Raw genomic sequence first — 19,401 nt, 5'->3', positions numbered from 1 at the left:
TTTTCCAAGCTGGCAAAGAAAAATTAAACATACTTGTCATAAAATATTATTAGACGTATTATATTTTTAAATACCACATTATTTACCTAGTACCTTATGGATATCAAGGATTAGAAGAATGCATTAATTATTCGCAATAACCATTGCCGACAACCATTTCTCTCGATCAAGAGTTTTACTGTAGTTTATACTCGTACTGTGTTCTGATAGTTTCAATACCTACGACAAAAGAGGCATACTTGGCCAATAACCAATATTATACTGATTACTACCACGTAGCTACTTACATTGTGAGTGTAAGAACGTTTTCACGTGCCACACTGATTATAAGAAATATTTTATAATTTTTAACTTTTGAGAATATAAGAAGGTCTTACTTGAAAAAGCAAACACCAAAAACTTTAGAAACCGTACTTGAAGGACCAGCATGGAAGTTACGTTTTTTTGTGTTTTGGTGTTAAAAACTAAAGTTCGCATAGTAGTTTAGTTGTCTTTTTTCTTCATTTTCCTCACGAATTTACAACGTTATAGTCAGAGGTTCGATTCCCCTCGGTGGACACAGCAGGTAGCCCGATGTGACTTTGCTTAAAGAAACATATTTTTCACCATACTGCCAAGCATGGCCATTTGGTTAGGGTTCTCGACTCGCAATCTGAGGATTGCGTATTCAAATCTTCGTCTCACTAAACATGCTCACATTTTTGGGTATGTAAGTGTTATAATGTGACGATCAATCCCATTATTTGCTGGTAAAAGAGTAGCTCAAAAGTTTGCAGTAGTTAATGACAATTAGCTGCCTTTCCTCTGGTCTTTCACTGCTAAATAAAGGCTTGTCTCTTTGAATGAAATTCCAAACAAACAAAACTCTCGCCACAATGAACTTATATATTTGGATAGTACATATTATTGATGCTATTAATCTATTGAATAGATTATATTTGATTAGACTATTCAGAAACAAGCTCTTTAAAGCTCTTAGAATTATACATAATATACACTATAGTACGATTTAATACAGTAATTGACTTTATAATAAAAGTGTTTTTTAATCAATTAAAACTATGACGTTGAACCCATAGGAACGGGTCGTTTTCAAACGATGTGTGATTAATGTGTATTCAAGTGTATTCTCCGAAGTGCTTCTGTTAAATTATAAATATTTGCGGTAATTATAAATGCAAAAACATATTGTTAAACTATAGTAGATATAATTACTAGAGATGAAAGTAGTGGTCTAGGATATTCATTCATATACAATGTTTATATATGGCCTGCCATCTATGGGATGAAACGTCATAGTTTTAATTGCTTAAAAAGTATTCCATTGTAACGCTCATAAATATATTAAGTTTTATTATCCAGTGGTACCTTCGCTTATTATGCAAACATGACTTCATCCAGTGAAATGTGCAACAATTTGTACGCTACTAGAATCCAAATGTGATCTCTCTGGCATAATTAGGATTAGATCCAGCCACAGGTATAAAAACGTGTAATGAAATGAATTTAAATTGTGTTAAGAATAATAAATTCGTATTTTATTAAAAACATCAACAACTACAGATATACTCGAACCCATTACGTAACAAAAAGTTTACTTTTCTTGTGGAATCATAAGCATTATTAAGCTATGTAATCCACTCGGTTGTTATCCTTCCGATTTAACAGTCTACATATGTATTTCATTACTACTTGCATGCTAAAGTCACACTAAAGTGGTAGTTAGGTCTAACACTGGAAAGTTGTTGCAATATTTGTGAATATCGTAAAACATTCGATACAACATTACCCCTCCAAAGAGACGTAAACCCAGCCACAATATTGGTGCGGTCAAACTTCTTGAACATAGCAGTTAAACCTAAGTGTAATTAAAAAAAAAAAAAAGTGGTAAATTCAGAAGATTAGAAATACCATTTTTCTTTTTTCCTTCCTTTGATATTCAGTTGTAATTCTAGGCATAACGGCAGGACCAGGAAACAGATTTGTATTTCAATGTAAAATCATATTTTATCTATAAATGAACATTTCGTTATGTTAATTCTGAGTTTCAATTGAGAAAACCATGTCGTCAGAACAAATATGACTAATTATGGATATAATTTGTAACATAAGGTCCAAACTCATTGGCACATGACTTCTTTAGTGTAAATCTAATAAGGGTTTTACAAAGTATAACCCGACGAAAACGTGAACGAGTTGTAGACATCGAACGAACTGTAAAAAGGCTAGTAGGCCTAGATATTAATAGGAAATAACACCCAGTTTGAGACGTTTAAAATAATAAAACTAAAAACTAGATTCATAGCTGTACGTATTTATTTTCAACCCAATTAGTATGACTCACTGTAAGATAAAGATTATTAGCAAAGAAATACCAATATTTAGTGCCGAAAAATCATGAACCTGCCATTTGTTTACCTCTGGTAAAGATGAATTGATAACGATAATATGGCTACTCAGCTGACATATTCCGAGTTTATACTCTTAAAAAAAATAAAAAACACAATCGATAAAATTAAACAACTAACAAAATTACACCTAAAATGCATAACTTTTAAAAAATTAGTAGCTTATAAACAACAACAACATTGGATAACTATACCTATCAAAAAATAACTTGTAAACCTTGAATAACGTTAGTGAATCACATACATTTTAAAAGACTGAGCGCAATGATTGTAGACAGAGCCCTTCATCATGTGTGGCTACTAGGCTTGACCAATGTCTCTGAGTTGTTTATTATTATATTATATTATTAATATAACTATTATTATTTATTACTGCTATAGATTGCTCATTTATGACTGTGTTTTGTGTATTTAATAAATTTTAAAAAATTCTTGATCGGCTACAGCTAGGGGTAAATTATGAGCAATGACGAATTGCGTGAAATCACTTCTGCATTTATGGTTTCATATTCTAAATTCTTACACATAAATGTCGTTATCTGCATCGTTTTTGTCTTCGCCTCAACCTTTTGTTGGTGAGATGCCGATTTTGTATTTTTGGAACAATCGTTCATCCCGCCATGCGCCACAGAAAAATCATGACTGTCATTGACTTTTGATGCAATGACCGGATATTTTGCACTATACTCTTTCCTAAATTTTTGATTCAAGACAATCTGGTGAACGAGGCCTCTTTTTTTCCAACTTGTGAACGATCGCATTGGTGTTTCTATGCCGCTCAGAAAACGAGAAATACCCATCTACGCGAGCGCTGATTGGCTGACAAGCACTGATGACGTAACTATGGATTGCCCCACATACCCAGTATGGAGAAACACAGCACTCAAATTATTGGTAGACATCGGAGATGCAAATATTTTTTTTATTATTTCAAGCACAAACATGATTATCGCAAGTAGCCATTTGGACTATGTCTTATTTATTATTAAAATTTATTTGTATCTCACTAGAAATTTTCTTTTCACCCCTTTCAAGCCCTGGGGGAACAATTTATCACTTTATTACATAGGCTTATATAATATATAATAATTTGGGAGTTGCAACAAGTCGTAATATTTGTCTGTATGAACGTATACTCGTAATGTATACACCAAAATCGTAATTATTACGCTCAAATCGTAATGGTTGGCATATCTGCAGAAGCTTGTGTTTCATTCTGAGCCTAATCGTTAATGTCACTTTGGATAAATACACAAAACACAGTCATAAATGAGCAATCTATAGCAGTAATAAATAATAATAGTTATATTAATAATATAATATAATAATAAACAACTTGGAGACATTGGTCAGGCCTAGTAGCCACACATGATGAAGGGCTCTGTCTACAATCATTACGCTCAGTCTTTTGAAATGTATGTGATTCACTAACGTTATTCAAGGTTTACAAGTAAAAACATATCAACGGTTGTTAATAACTTTTAAACCATGTATTGTAAAAACATTGCAGTCACACATTTCTACAGTACCAAGTAGCAGTTTATAGACTTTCTAAGCACTTAACCATGTATTTTTATAGTATGTCCCACACATACCGATAAACTCATACTACAAAAACACAAACAAAAAAACGTTTGTACCATTTTTTATGATGTAGTTATTTTTCCTCTTTGGTTTCAAAGATAGTAAAAAATACCCTACTGTACATAAATACAGTTTAGTTTTACGAGTGAATTTCATAAAACAAAAGTCGTTTTAATTTAAATACTACTTGTAATCAATTGTAATTCAGGAAGAAAATAAAACATTTTTCGAGTGCAAACTAACGGCTTCGATACTTTAGTCAAACTCTGCCGAAAAACTTGAATATCTGCCGTTATTTAACGTTCACACGTTTTTATTTCTACAAGTATGGGCACGTATAGCAGTCAAACGGAATATAATCCACTAATCGAAGAAATAACACTTATATTTTAAAGTGAAATACAGCTTTATAACCTTATTTAACCTAGTGACTGTCGTAATAAAAAGAACAAAAACACTGACTTGAAAACATTTTTTTCATCTGTCGAAACGATACTTTAAAGTTTTTTTGAGTTTAGCTACTGATCAATTTTATTACAGATTACAGCTTTTACAATAATTAAGATTTCTTTTCAGAACAGATAAGACGTTTCGATCACTAATGCGATCATTCCCAAGAACTCGAATGTTAACGATAAAGAATGTTCGAGTATTCAACAATCTTGCGATGTATTTAAAAGTTGTTTACTTTGAACCTGTGATAAAAGTAAATCTTCCGTATTGTAAGAACAAAAAAAACACACTTTACTTTGTAAAAAACACCGTCAATAGTTTTATATGCAGTAATAAAAAACAAGAATTGTTAACTTGTGTAAATAGTAGCAAGTTAAATGCTTCCGATATTCATGGATTACCTGTGATAACCGTTCTTAATTGTAAGTTTATACACTAGAGAGAACGCAATTAGTCAATAACACCGACCGCCAAATTTTAGGCTACTCTATTCGAAAGGTGCGATTTGAAGGCTACTTATAATTTTCCCGCGGGCCAAGAGTGCTAAGTGTGTTTTGTTGTTTTTATTCTATAATGGAACTCGAACGTGGCACATTAATCAAAAGAAACAGAATGTGACGTATTGACAAATCTCCCACTGGAGGATTTACAACACTATAAACCGGATTCGATACCCGTGATGGGCAGAGCTCAGATGGCCCGATGTGTAGCTTTGTGCTTAACTAAAAATAGACATGTTCATAAGAAAATGTTTATAGTTTTACGTGAAAACTTAAATTTTTGCCTGTTGTATGCATCACTCACACGTGCACACAAAAACAGAATGTGCTTTTTTTTATTATATTTCCCGCTGGTACAGCGGTAAGTCTGCGGATTTACAACGCTAAAATAAGGGGTTAGATTCCCCTTGCTGGACTCAGCAACTAGCCTGATGTGGCATAAGCAAACACACACTCTTTTTATTATATACATTTTCGTGAGAGAGAAACACGAGAAAATTAAGTTATATCAAGAAATGATTACAAGAGTAGACGTATTTAACTATTACATATTTTTACCGTAAAAAAACAGCAAACACAAACAAACAAACAAATAAAATAGGGGAATGAATAGTGCCAACGAGAGGGCTGAGGTGTGCTAGACAATACACTGTATTGTTTGGGAAATAAACCAATTTTAATATTGGCCATTCTCTAGGTGTGTAGGGGAGGGCTACAAGAAAGGCTAAGGCACATTTTGGGGTAGTTTCAGCTCCAATGTGTTCCACATTATCTTTATCCTTTGGTGCAGTAATATTATGATACAGATTTAACACTGACTTACTAAAGGCATCGCGTGCTGCCCTTAATTTTGACTTCAGTTTTTAAAAACAAATTTCTTACATTTGTTTATGAAAAGAGAGGCAAGACGTGGCCTAGTGGTTAGCGTGCCAGACTACGGTTCTTGTCTGGTTGTGCACTCCACCATTTTTATCACGATTAGCGTAGCCCAAGATTTAGCGGTAGGTGGCGCTGTTGGCTAGATGCCTGCTTTTAATCCTCTAACATCAACATGTAATTTACTACAAAAATGATACCTCAGCAACACGCGAATAGTGTTTACAATTATAATGATAATTTTAAATTTCAATATGTATAACAATGTTTGACTCGAAATACACGTCTTAATTTATTGACTAATAAAAGAAATATATCCCTGTAATATTAATGGTTCATGAAACAAACGGAAAACTGCGCAATTCCAAACAATCTATCACTGCGTTAGTGCATATAACAAAAGGCTTTGGTCAATTTTTTTTCCCCTGTGAACAAAACACACTGTGTTCAATTCAAGAAAATGGCGTTTTAAACCAATTACGATAAATATCCTTTGGGGTTATCGCAAATCCACTTCCACGTGTCTGCACCTAGCCAAAAAAATTCACAAAAATACTTGCTTTGAACGATGTTTACATTAAACATGTTACAAATGATTAACATTCAACTGTAAACAAAAACTACTGTTACAGCTCTCTGAAAACAGAAAAACTAAAAAACACTATATTTTCAAAGCAATTATTCACCTATATATATTAAAATAAATAATCAGTTGAATTTTTATTTTATGTACTTCAAATACCGCCTCTAGCTATTGTACATTGAGTTCGTCCATAAAATGGGAAACAAGAAGTATATATGAAATGATACCTAATTCTTACATAAAGCACAAAATAAATAAACTTTTGTTGTGAAAATAAAGTTAGGAAACATATCACTTTGAATAAAATATTTTAAAATCTACTAGCAGGACATGTAAATGGCTTTAGATACCAAAGCTTACATCACAATAAATAAAGCTATAAGCTAAATATACACTGCTGGCCAAAATCTTAAGGCAAATGAACATAAAGAAAAAATACGCATTTCGCGTTGTTAGACTAAACCACTTATTTAAGTAGAGCTTCCAAAGATGAAAATAAGAAAAGGGAAAATTAAACAACACTCTTTTGGCATTTAATAGGGAAAATGTGAACACTATGAAATTAGCCTAAATACTAGCTGGTCAAAAGTTTAAGACCATACTAAAAAGAAGTCCTAAACAGGGTAGGAAATGCCCAACAAGATATCTCAGTAGTGAGTTGCACGGCCATCATTGCGAATAACTTCAAACATTCGCTTTGGCATGGTCGATATAAGCGTTTGCAGAAGGCTGGCTGGTATGTTATTCCAAGTGGTGAAGATGGCTTCACGAAGATCATGCACTGTTTGGAATTGACGTCTATTTCTATAGTCTTCCTTTGCCATCCACCCCGAACATTTTCAATGGGGTTCAGTTCGGGCAAACACGCTGGATGGTCCAAAAGAATCACGTTATTCGCCATGAAAAAGTCTTTTGTCCTGCGGGCATTGTGATTGCAGCGTTGTCCTGCTGACAGATCCAATCATTTCCACACAAGCTAGGGCCTTCAGTCAATATGGATGCTCTCTCCAACATGCTAATATAGCCAGCCGCTGTTTGACGCCCCTGTATAACTTGAAGCTCCATTGTTCCAATGAAGGAGAAAACACCCCAGATCATGATGGAACTTCCTCCACTGTGTCGTGTAGAAAATGTCTCCATTGGGATATCCCTATCGTGCCAGTAACGTTGGAAGCCATCTGGACCATCCAGGTTAAATTTTTTTCTCATCAGAGAACAAAACATTCGTCCACTTTTCTACGTCCAATATTTGGTCTTCTCAGCAAAGTTTAACCGAAATGTTTCGTGGTGTGGAAGGAGGCTTGACCTATGAAGACGTTTACGGTTTTTAAAGCCTTTCTCTCGTAGATGCCATCTTATTGTTCTTTAGTTGCATTCTGCGTCCGTAAGGACCTTAATATGGTTCGACGATCGGCTGGTGTCTTGCAGGACAACCCGTCAAATCCTCTTGCTCAACGCCGGCGAAATTTTCTTGGGCTGACCATTTGAAATTCTCATTCCGTATCCCTCAGGGTCTTTTAAGAAATTTGCAACAGCAGTTTTACTACGCCCAATCTCACCAGCGATGGCACGTTGAGAGAGACCTTGCTTTTACAGTTCGACAATTCTGCCACGTTCAAGCTCTTTCAACTTTTCAGCCTTTGTCATGTTTTTACCCATAAAGTAACACAAGAGATGTCAGTGGGAGACGTTGACAACGCTGATGCTTGAACACAAATGACTAAATTTCGTTACGTGTTTACCGATTAACGTTTCGTTTCAGTATGGTCTTAAACCTTTGACCAGCTAGTGTTTAGGCTAATTTCATAGTGTTCACATTTTCCGTATTAAATGCTAAAAAGGTTTTTATTTTTATTTTCCCTTTTGTTATTTTTATCTTTCAAAACTCTACTTAAATAAGTGGTTGAGTCTAACAACGCAAAATGCATATTTTTTCTTTGTGTTCATTGGCCTTGAGAGTTTGGCTAGCAGTGAATATGCGCAGGAGTACGTCACGACAGAACATGGCTGTATTTATCAGAATTTTCTAATAACGAAACAATAGCATGATAAAACCTTGGAGTCAAAATTTAAAAACAAATCAAACGTCCATTCAGAGAGCATGTACTGAAAAAGATGCGTAAAAAGATAAAAACGACTCTCTATTAATTTAATTTTCTCCTTAAAACAATTCAAAGTTATTCTCGCTAGGTAGCGCATTCGCAATGAATGTGTTGTTCATTATTTAGTTCAAGCGTCGAACGTGAATGCGTTTTTTTTGTTGTTATTGCAACTTCCTCAATCATTATTGTTATCTTTCTGTTTGCACTTTGCATCCGTGTTGTTACTGGTGTATGAGGTGCAACACGGTTTCTCACACTGTAATGTTGTATGTATGAGGTATTAAGTCCTCGTCTTATTTTTTAAAGCGTATTCCAAATGAAACAGTAAGTTGCACGTGAAAAACCATGATTATGTATTAATGTAAAAAAGTTCCAATTTGAAATCGGACCGGTATATCAAAACTGAGGGTTGGTGGAGGTAAGTCAGTGAAGAAAGAACCTGAATATGTGTAGAACATGAAATAGAGGCCTTAATCTCCCAACAAAAGTAATCCGTCCGTAATAAAACTGTTATTTAGCTGTTCTGAGGGCAAATGAAGAAAGTGTTCATTCGAATAAAATGTAAAAGGCTGTGTTATTTCCTCGGAGTGAACCAACACAATGGACTATCTATTCAACGCGAGGAACCTAACCACGGTTTTTGTGTCGTAAGTCCGCACAGACTGGGCGCTAACCTACTAGGTATTAAAGGTAGTTCTACCGTGCAGAAAAAAACAAAAAACTTGGAAGCATAACTTACACGAGTCAACCAGAATCGACTTGTTCCCTCCCCCATATTCGATTTAGTGCTCATATTTTCTTTTTGAAAAAGGCCGGCATGGCCAGGTGGATAAGGCACTCGACTCGTAACCTTAGGGTCGCGGGTTCGAATCCCCGTCACACCAAACATACTCGCCTTTTTAGCCGTGGGGGCGTTATAATGTGACTGTCAGTCCCACTATTCGTTGGTAAAATAGTACCCAAGAGATGGCAGTGGGTGGTGATGACTTACACTGCTAAATTAGGGACGAAGAGCGCAGATAGCCCTCGTGTAGCTCTGCGCGAAATTCAAACCATTCACTGGCATGGAGATTAGTTGTGATATAATAATGTATTCATGTCACAGATTTTAGTAGTGTGTACTTGTAGGAGGTAAAGTAAAAGATGAAAGCAAGGTTTATTTGACGAAGCGAAGTGAGGGAACGTAAGCCTTACAGTTGGGGTTCAGCTCTGGGGTTCTGTATTAAATTGTATGTACTATCTTCTTTTCCATAGTCCTGAGTAAGTGTGTTAGTGAAACCTACAATTATCTTTTTTCCCTCAATTTTGTAATTATGAAGTTTCACCATGTAGCGACGGTTTCAAGTATCAATTATCGAATTTTAAATAAGGTTAAAATTCAAGAAACTTGTATGAATAATTAAACTAAGTAAACTACTGAAACAGTCGACGTTGTTTACTACACAGTTAAAGTACGTATTCTAAAACCGATTGACAATCTTAAAAAGCACGCTATACGTTTGATTCGTATCATCCTCGGTAGTGTGATAAATAAGTACTGTGCAATCATATCAATATAAAAAGCCATAGCTCATGCAACCAGTTAGTTTATTTACTTAATAATGGTCATGTCATTTATATACGTTCTGATTTACCAACCCTTCATCTTTATTTCAGATTAGTGTAAATAAATAAGCAAATTACGAAGATGGAATGGGAGCACACAAAAAAAAAGGAAACAAAACTTTTTGAAACATTAATACAACCAATGTAATATACTTAATAATATACTTACTTAATATAATATACTTAATGTAATGCACTTACACATTTCTTCCAGAGTTTTCTTTGGTTTCCATCCCAAACATTTTTCAGCCAGACTGACATCACCTCTGAATGTTGCAAAATCTCCAGGTCTTTTCTCTCCCACAGAATATGGAATCTTTCGCCCTGACACTTTTTCAAACGTGTGAAGACATTCCAAAATGGTGAAAGCTCTCCCTGATCCAACATTAAAGGCCTGAATAATGGTTAAACGAAATTTCTATCAAAAGAAATTTATGCAAAATTTTAAATGCACAAAAAATAATAAACAAGGCCGACACACATTTTAATTACAACTTTAAAAGGCAGAAGAAGGTTGAGGGGAAATTGATTTGGTGTGTTTTGAATTTCACGTAAAGCTATACGAGAGCTATCTGCGTTAGCCGTCCCTAATTTAACAATGAAATACTAGAAGGAAGGCGGCTTATCATCACCCCTCACCGCCAACTTTTGGGTTACTCTTTTACCAACGATATAGTGGGATTGACCGAAAGATTATAACGCCTCCACGGCTAAAAGGATAAACATGTTTGGTGTGACGGGGATTCGAACTCGCGACCCTCGGGAGCCCTAACCACCTGGCCATGCCTGGCCTGTTTCTATAAGTGTAAAAAATAAAAATGATTACGTAATGATTATAAACTAGGCAACAGTTAAACTAGATAAAGAGTTAAATCTTCACATATTAAGGTTAGTTTTAAAATATTCAACTTTATCGTAAATATAATATCCAACAACACAAAAATTAATAAAAAACAAAATTATCATTTGACAAACTATTTATACCCCAAACTGTTTGTGGGTTCATGACTTCGTCGGTTATTGGATCCCGAGAAGAATACGGGTACATACGAAAATTAACAAAACTGTCATCAGTATTGTAATTATGTTTCTAAAGACGGCTGGTATGGATATTAAAACTTTTATTAAAACAAAGTAGAAAACAACGTTTCTACCATCTTAGGTCATTTTCAGGTTAACAAACAAAGTTTGCAACTAACCGTTACCGGGCGCATGATTTAGGAACGAAGGTGTAAGTGGGTACGAGAGTGTCTAAACTCAACCAAGATGTTAGAGAGAAGATGGAAATCACAGATCGTTTCATAGGAAGACAGACACAGAAAGGCAGTTGCTAGGGGTGTTGGAATACCAAAATGTAGGATGTCGAGACCCGACATGGTCTGGTGGTTGAGATGCTGTACTCGCAATCTGTAGGGGTTATAACATCACAGTTAATCTATTATATACGTAAAAATGGCTGGTATGGATAGAGAAAGCTCTTTGTAGAGGAGCGAACAACGTTTCGACCTTCTTCGGTCATCGCTTCGGTCATCTTCGGTCGAAACGTTGTTCGCTCCTCTACAAAGAGCTTTCTCTATCCATACCAGCCGTTTTCACGTATATATTTTTCTCTATAAGTGGGTTTCCTCGTCATCACGAGTTAATCTACTATTCGTTGACGAAAGAGTAGCCCAAGACATAATGGTGGGCGGTGTTGACTAGCTGTCTTTCCCTCTAACCTGCCTCTTTTACACGGCTAGCGCAAAATAGCCTTCGAGTAGTTTCACTCGAAATTCAGAACAAACCAAACCATCCATCTTGTCACTAACCTCATATTTTTCTCGCGACTTCTGCGTCACTCTCCGAACAGCTGCCACGTGGGCATCAGCAACGTCGATCACGTGGACAAAATCACGTTCAACTGAAACACAGGAAAGCCTTCCTCCAAATTTTGTTATTACATCTCAGCGACTAAATGTTATTATAATACAAAAGAATACGCACACGGCATTGACATATGATTACAGTAATACACTTAAATACAGTTATGTAAATAGGTTTCATGGTGTAATTATTTTCAAAACCGACAGACGTGTTGAGAGAATTAACTGATTTATTACAGATGTCCACACATTTCAAATAGTATAAAATCTTACAGTTTCTGGTTTCCTTTCTGTGAGTAAAAAAACAAACAAACAAACATAGTCCTAAACAAGACCTACATAAGATACGAAACGTAAAGATGCGAAGCCTAATGTGTTACTGGTTTGTTTTACTACTTGTTATTATATGAGATCTGCCCAAAAAATTGTAAGACTTCTGTTACAGGTGCCAGTACAGAGACAGTGAGCTTTACTGAGATGTGTACAAAGTATAAATAGTGATCTACCCCACGAACAAGTTATTTCTACAGACCTTATACTCGTGTTGTGAAAAATGTGTTCAAAGACAGACGTATCTCTTGTCCCCGTTGTAATAAAAATGGACAGAAAAGATGAGCAACGTGTTTGCATCAAGTTTTGTGTGAAAGATGGTAAAGGAGGAACAGAAATCCTGGAGATGTTAAGAACTGCCTTTGGTGACGACTGCTTAAGTTTTGTTTGTTTTGAATTAAGCACAAAGCTACACAATGGGCTATCTGTGCTCTGCCCACCACGGGTATCGAAACCCGGTTTTTAGCGTTGTAAGTCCGCAGGCATACGGATGAGTCACTGGGGAGGGGCAACTGCTTAAGTAAGGCTGTCGTTTATCACACGGCCGGGAATCGGTCAAAGATGACCCTTGTTCTGGGCGACCGTCGAGATCGTCCATTGATGAAACGGTCGCTAAGGTGAAAGACAGTTAACCAGGCCTTTTATAAAGAGGTCTTAATTTGCTTGAGAGAGGAAGTTAGAAGAAACCACCGTGACCTGTGGGGGAATGGACACTGGTTTCTTCACCATGACAACGTGTCTTCACACAATGCTGTGTCTGTTCAAGACTTTTTGGCCCAAAAAACATTCCTGTGACACCACACCCCCGTATGCTCCCGATCTGAGATTTTTTCTGTTCCCAAAAATCAAAATTAAGTTAAAATGAAAGAGATTTAACGACATACTAACCATCCATAATAATGTTAAAACAGAACTTAGTTATATAACAGTTGAAGACTTCCAGTATTGCTTCCGAAAATGGCAGGAACGTTGAAACAAGGGTGTATCATCTGGGGAAGATTACTTTGAAGGAGATAGCGTATAATACTGATGTATGTACATTATTCTTTGGAATAAAAATGAAGTCTTAGAACATTTTCATCACAACTCGTATATCAGTGAAAATAAATTTTAATGAGGTTAAATAAACAAAATCAAAAGGAAGGGTTGCGTTAAAAACAGAAAATCCAAACCTCTGACTGATTGTATTAAATTGTTATAGCTTAAAAACAAGCTGAAACAAAAATAATTTAAACAAAAAAACGCTGCACGAATTGAAAAGACCCTAAAATACAAGCTATAATGTGGGATTATAAAATGTACCCTTGGTTTTAGAGGTGATTGATTAAGTAGGACCCAATTGCAGTGGGGATACACCGCCTGTCAGTCTTAGCCTCCATTCGCCATTCTCACATAAGAAATCAAAGATTAGCAATAGATATAGATATATGCTCAACATCCCACATCTATAACACCCTTCACTGCTTGCAAAAAGTTGTGGGAAGTTCACTGCTCTTCCAAGTAAAGAAGAAAAAAAAAATATATATATATATATTAGATAAATTCATTATTGTAAAAACGACTGGTGATCCCAAATACATTAGAAGGTTGAGTGTTACCACTGATTACTCTGTATTATGAATATGATTGATACGAATTGAAGGCTGGAACTTTCTAAAAGTAGCTCAATTTGTTGGCCAGGGTAAAATATCCTTGGTTTAAAAAATTTCATATTCCAAAAACCAAAAAGTCCCCAAACTTGCCACTATTGGATACTGAGTAAGTCATCCACTGACACAACAACTGGATTGTTTTGGAATTGACTGACATGTCATGGTTACTGGAGGTAAGTATCTGTTTATTAATAAATATATCTATATAATTCAAAATAAGAAATTCACCAGTTCAAAGATTTTTAAATACAACCAATGAAAGTGTTCTAATTTTCACTTATTTCAATCCTAAAAACATAAAAGTATCTGAAAACAGTCACAATTCTAGACAGATATATAATCTTATTTTGGTCTGGCACTCAGGGTGGGGCATTATAAAGTTATGAGCAATCCCATTTATCGTTGGTGCAGGGTGGTATTGATTAACTGCTAAATTAGGAATGGATAGTGAAAATAGTGCTACAGTAGCTTTGTGCGATATTTTAACTAACAAACAGAATATTTTCTGGCTATATAGTGCAAGCTTTAAATATTACAAGAAACTAAAATGAAAATTTAAAAAAATTTTACACTGTGAATATTCAACTTTCATATTGACAATACCTCTGACCAGTTTTGTCATGCATGTTCTAACATCTTTACAGGTTATACAAAATTCTTTAGTGTTATTACTATTTTAAAAGTGCTGGAAAACAATGATCTTGATTAGGACAACACTGTCCTTTTGTTTCCCTGTCAATCCAGGCTTAGCATATGAATTAAAATGTGTGTCATTTGAAAGGTAGATCAAAGAATGACTTCCACCTACCAAAGTAGTAACTTGTCATTACGATTGGAAATAAACGGTGCTTATAACATAAAAAAATACATCTAATGGTTGTGGGTTAGAATCCTCTTTGCACCAAAAATGCTTGCCTTTTCAGCTGTGGGTGTGTTATAATGTGAAGATGAATCTCAGTATTCATTGGTAAAAGAGTAGCTCAAGAGTTGGCAGTGGGTGGTGATGACTAGCTGCCTTACCTCTAGTTTTACACTGCTAAATTAGGGATGGCTAGCACAGATATCACCTCATGTAGTTTTGAACAAAATTCAAAAACAAAACAAACACAAAACAACAACTACTTTTAAAACTTTGTCTATAACGGAACATCCAAAATAATAATTTGTATCATCATAGAATCTGTGGAATCCCTTGAATATGCTTATACCAATTATTACATTTATCAACAGGTTTATAACTGAATTTGTGAATAGTATTCCTCCTTCAACCCAAATGGAGGTTACAGATTACTGTGAATTGGTTATTAACTCTGGTCTTCAAGATGGTAATTTGAAAAAATACTTTTGTGTGCAACTGCTTCTTTGTAGGATGGTTTTGGTTTTGTTTTAAAGTTTGTGCAAGGTTACATGAGGGCAAACTGTGCTAGCCATCCTTAATTTAATAGTGGTAGACTAAAAGGAAGGCCTTATCTACTGCTAACTCTTGAGCTACTGTTTTATCAATAACTAGTAGGGCTGATTATCAGATAGTAATGCCTTCACTGCTGAAAGGGTGAGCATGTTTGGTACGATGGGAGTTCAAACCTGTGATCTGTAAATTGTGAGTTGAGCAGCCTAACAACAGGCCACATTTACAGGATGAACTCTTTGGCCACCAAAAGGTGTTGCAGGTGATTATTCTTTTGCATCAAGGATTCTTCCCTAGTCCAATGGAATTTCTGCAGTAGGTCACCATGAACAACCATTAACCTTAAAGTTTAAATCCACACTAAACAGAATAATACAAAATTTAAAGATTAAATCCACACTAAACAGAATAATATCAAATTTAAAGATTAAATCCATACTAAACAGAATAATATCAAATTTAAAGATTAAATCCATACTAAACAGAATAATACCAAATTTAAAGATTAAATCCACACAAACAGAATAATACCAAATTTAAAGTTTAAATTCACATAAACAGAATAATACCAAATTTAAATGGTTACTAGTTTTAACATTTCAGATTCCCTCTTCAATCTAACTTTTGTTTGTAGGAGAAATACAGATACTATTTATTTTTAACAAAAGATCCAATTCTTTGAAGGGAATATGATGTTAGAAAGAAGTTTAACTCAGAGTCGTCTTCAGACACTTTGAAGTGAGGTGACCTTTGGGTTAATGAATTTTCCATAATGCTTCCTTCAACATAATTTGTAGTTTTATGTATTAGCTTGGTTAATTTCCAGGCTATCTGATGATCAAATTCTCTCAAGTACAGAAAAATAACTGTTCTCTGCCAAGTCTATGAAAAAGTTTATGCTGGTGAAATGGGTAGAAATTTAGATAAATTCACGAAACACAAAATTAATGTTAGTTTTCTGAGGGACACATTTACTGACACATTACATCGAGCTGCTTTTTGCAGTTCCTTATACCTTCAGTCTTTCATTGTAAAACCTATATGTGTAGACAAGCACATCTGCTTTATAACTCCTTACTTCATCACTGACCTTGATTTGTTTCTTAACACTGTCCAAAACTTCCACTTGCTTACCTGTTCCATCCTTTGTTTTGTAGTCCATTCCAAAAACCTTCAACTCTGGCCTATCTCCTTTTGCTACCAGGGGTAAAAATGACATCAAGGTGGTGGGAGTCTCACCAGTGTTCTCACCTATTGTTCCCTTGGGATGAGCACCAGCCACAGTAAAACATCGAAGTGATACACATCGCCAGTCCTACAAGTAAACGGAATTCAAATTTACCAGTTCATATTTTTTACATGTCTTCAATAAAAAGGACAAGCAAAAATTTACAATGGTGGCCATCATATAGTGTCTGCCAAACTGCAGTTCATTTCATGATCACAGCAAGCTGTTAATGAACAAATGGTACATAGTGTGGTGGAAAATAAATTTGTAGTTAAGCTAGCTTTACACAATTGTGTCAGCTTTTGTGTTTAATACATTTTACCGTAATTACTTGAATAAACATCTTTTAACTACATGCCATTTAAAAAGGTACGAACATTATTATTACAACTGACACAACAGCTTAAACCATGCACCATCTTAATACATCATTTCAGCACAGCCTGGTGATTAGCCTGCAGGAACATGCATTGTAAGGCCCAAGGTTTGTGTCCCAATTTTGCTGAACAACACAATAATTTAAGCTATGGGTGTGTGTAAGTGAATCAGCCTCCTATATTCTTTTAAATGAGGGCAAATACCTTGTAGCCACCAGAAGTTTCAAATTTAAGAGTGCATGTACTGGAACTTTGGTGTTCTTTGATCCCTGACCATTTAGGCCATGTGGAGTTAAAGCCATTTCAGGTTAAAATTACAAAACAAAAATCCATATTTAAAACTTACACTTATAACACATCGTGTGAACCAATAAGTAAAACAGCTGATGAAATTTATATAAGTAAGTACGATTTTCAGTCGTACACTTGTGTCTTGAAAATAAAATATAAAGGTTTGCAGGAAATAATTATTACATACCAGAAGAGACATCTAACGAGCTTACAGAGTAACGATTTTTATTTCTTCATAAAGTCTAAACATTGGGTGTATTGCATAACAATTTCTACCAAATGTTACGAGCTTTAAGTTATAACAAGCGATTCTGTTTTAGGTCCTACAAAAATCCTTTGAAACTTCAACAGTAAAAATAACTATTTAATATGAAGTTTTATTTTCACTCAGGAACCCCTACATATAAATTTAGAATTTAACACAAGTTGAGTAACCATGAAAACTTTTTCTTTGAGGGAGATAAAAAAACAACAACTCAAAGCAATGTTTTTGTTTACCTCTTGTGTATTACACAAATCTTTTAATATTTCTTCACCCATATATTTGCTTCGCCCATAAGGATTAGTACATCCAGATCCCGCTTTGTGGCGCTCATCGACAGGTAAATATTCTGGATCACCATAAACTGTATACGAACTACAGTAAACAATTCTTTTAACGTTTGCTTCTTTCATAGCCTGAAATTAAAGAGGGAATAAAATTCACCAATCACGTGATGTTATTTTATAATAAGCAGTTTCTTCATTATTTCAGTTCTGTTGTCTTTTATGCAAAAAATAGACGTCTCAACTGTCTTTACGAAACCTTTGTATTCCTCAAGAAAATTTGTAGAAAAAATCGGAAACCAGATTCGCAATGATAAGTACTTCAAAATATTAAACAAAGTTTCAAATTTCCTTTATATGACTAATAGAAGCAAGAACTAAAAAAATAAATATATTGAATCGAAAACTATTGACACTTACTAATTAGTTCTATCATAAAATCACTTCGTCAATTATAAAAAAATATTTCAAATTCTTGCTAAAGTAGTTTAAATTTACCAACTTACATAGCGACCCCTGTACTAATTAAAATAATTATAGAAAGTTCAGTTTTAAATTTATTTATTAAATTCAAATACCTTTTGAATCGAGTGGTTTCGTTAACAGAACGTTAGAATAAATCAAATCAAGGTATCACCAATCACGTTTTTACCAGTAATGTTTATATTGATAATTACTTCATATCTCTGATAAAATGTTTTCTATTGTACAGTTACGATACAAGATTATTATACCTTTAATAAATTGATGGTCCCCCCTACATTGATCCTGTAATAGATCAGAGGTACCTTAAACGATTCAGCAGCAGCTTTGAGGGCAGCTAGATGCACGACGCAGCCGATTTCGTACTTAAAAGAACAAAAGTATAGCAGTTAATTCAATATTCATGAATTTGATTGGGCTTACTTCAAGTTGTTACAATAATGTGATATCATTAGTATAAATTAATGGACTATTACATACAGCAAGCAAAAAAAATACTTAAATATACATAATTTTAACAATTTCAATTTTCATTTCGACTATTAACACTTCTCGCCAACAGTGCCGTTGAAGGCTGTGTGACATAGACTAGATATTACTTAACCCCTAAATAATTCATGTGTCTAAAAACCTTTTGTGAAAGTTATAACAACTAGCAACTGGAGGAGTTAACAATCTATGTAATGCTTTATAGGGAACACCAACTTTTCATATGGTAACAAATAATTATTTCTAATAACCCTAAGAGTGAATTAACAACGAATCTGCAAAAATATGTTAAACATAGTGTATTTGCCATAGCCAGTGCCATGGGTAATCAGACCGGCTGGGATATGACAGATATACCAGTGACAGACCTAATTACAATATCACATTACATACACAATAACTATCATAATGTGGATTAGATTAAATTGACGAAATGTAATTTTCATCAGTTTCATGAGTCATTTACAAATCAGTATCGGAACAAGGAGTAATAAAACGGTATTTGTTTACTTTTAACAAAATTATTAATGTTATTAATAACACTGCACTACAATTTGTTTTAAACGTTTTGCCTCCTTGAAAGTTTTTGCTGATTGTGACAGGTACCTGGTGAGTTTGCACAAA

At 34.6% G+C, this 19,401-nt stretch overlaps 1 protein-coding gene across 3 annotated transcripts in view; it reads right to left on the bottom strand.

Annotated features, from left to right (window-relative positions):
* The window catches only part of LOC143233605 (UDP-glucose 4-epimerase-like), a 56,176-nt gene that overhangs the window by 23,230 nt on the left and 13,545 nt on the right, over nt 1-19,401 (bottom strand). For 2 of the 3 annotated variants that reach the window (XM_076469992.1, XM_076469991.1), the window contains exons 4-9: nt 18,540-18,653; nt 17,758-17,937; nt 16,498-16,678; nt 11,920-12,011; nt 10,313-10,505; nt 1,517-6,351 (exon numbers count right to left, since the gene is read on the bottom strand). In XM_076469992.1, coding sequence (XP_076326107.1) covers nt 6,299-6,351; nt 10,313-10,505; nt 11,920-12,011; nt 16,498-16,678; nt 17,758-17,937; nt 18,540-18,653 — 813 coding nt within the window. In that variant the 3' untranslated portion in view covers nt 1,517-6,298. Of the gene's footprint in view, nt 1-1,516; nt 6,352-10,312; nt 10,506-11,919; nt 12,012-16,497; nt 16,679-17,757; nt 17,938-18,539; nt 18,654-19,401 lie in introns of those variants that run through there. The other variant, XM_076469993.1, reaches the window with a different exon arrangement.

This window comes from Tachypleus tridentatus, chromosome 12 (genome assembly GCF_004210375.1).
Source record: "Tachypleus tridentatus isolate NWPU-2018 chromosome 12, ASM421037v1, whole genome shotgun sequence".
Lineage (NCBI taxonomy): Eukaryota > Metazoa > Arthropoda > Merostomata > Xiphosura > Limulidae > Tachypleus > Tachypleus tridentatus.
The sequence above is the reverse complement of the archived record's forward strand: the minus strand, read 5'-3'. Positions and strand labels throughout refer to the sequence as shown.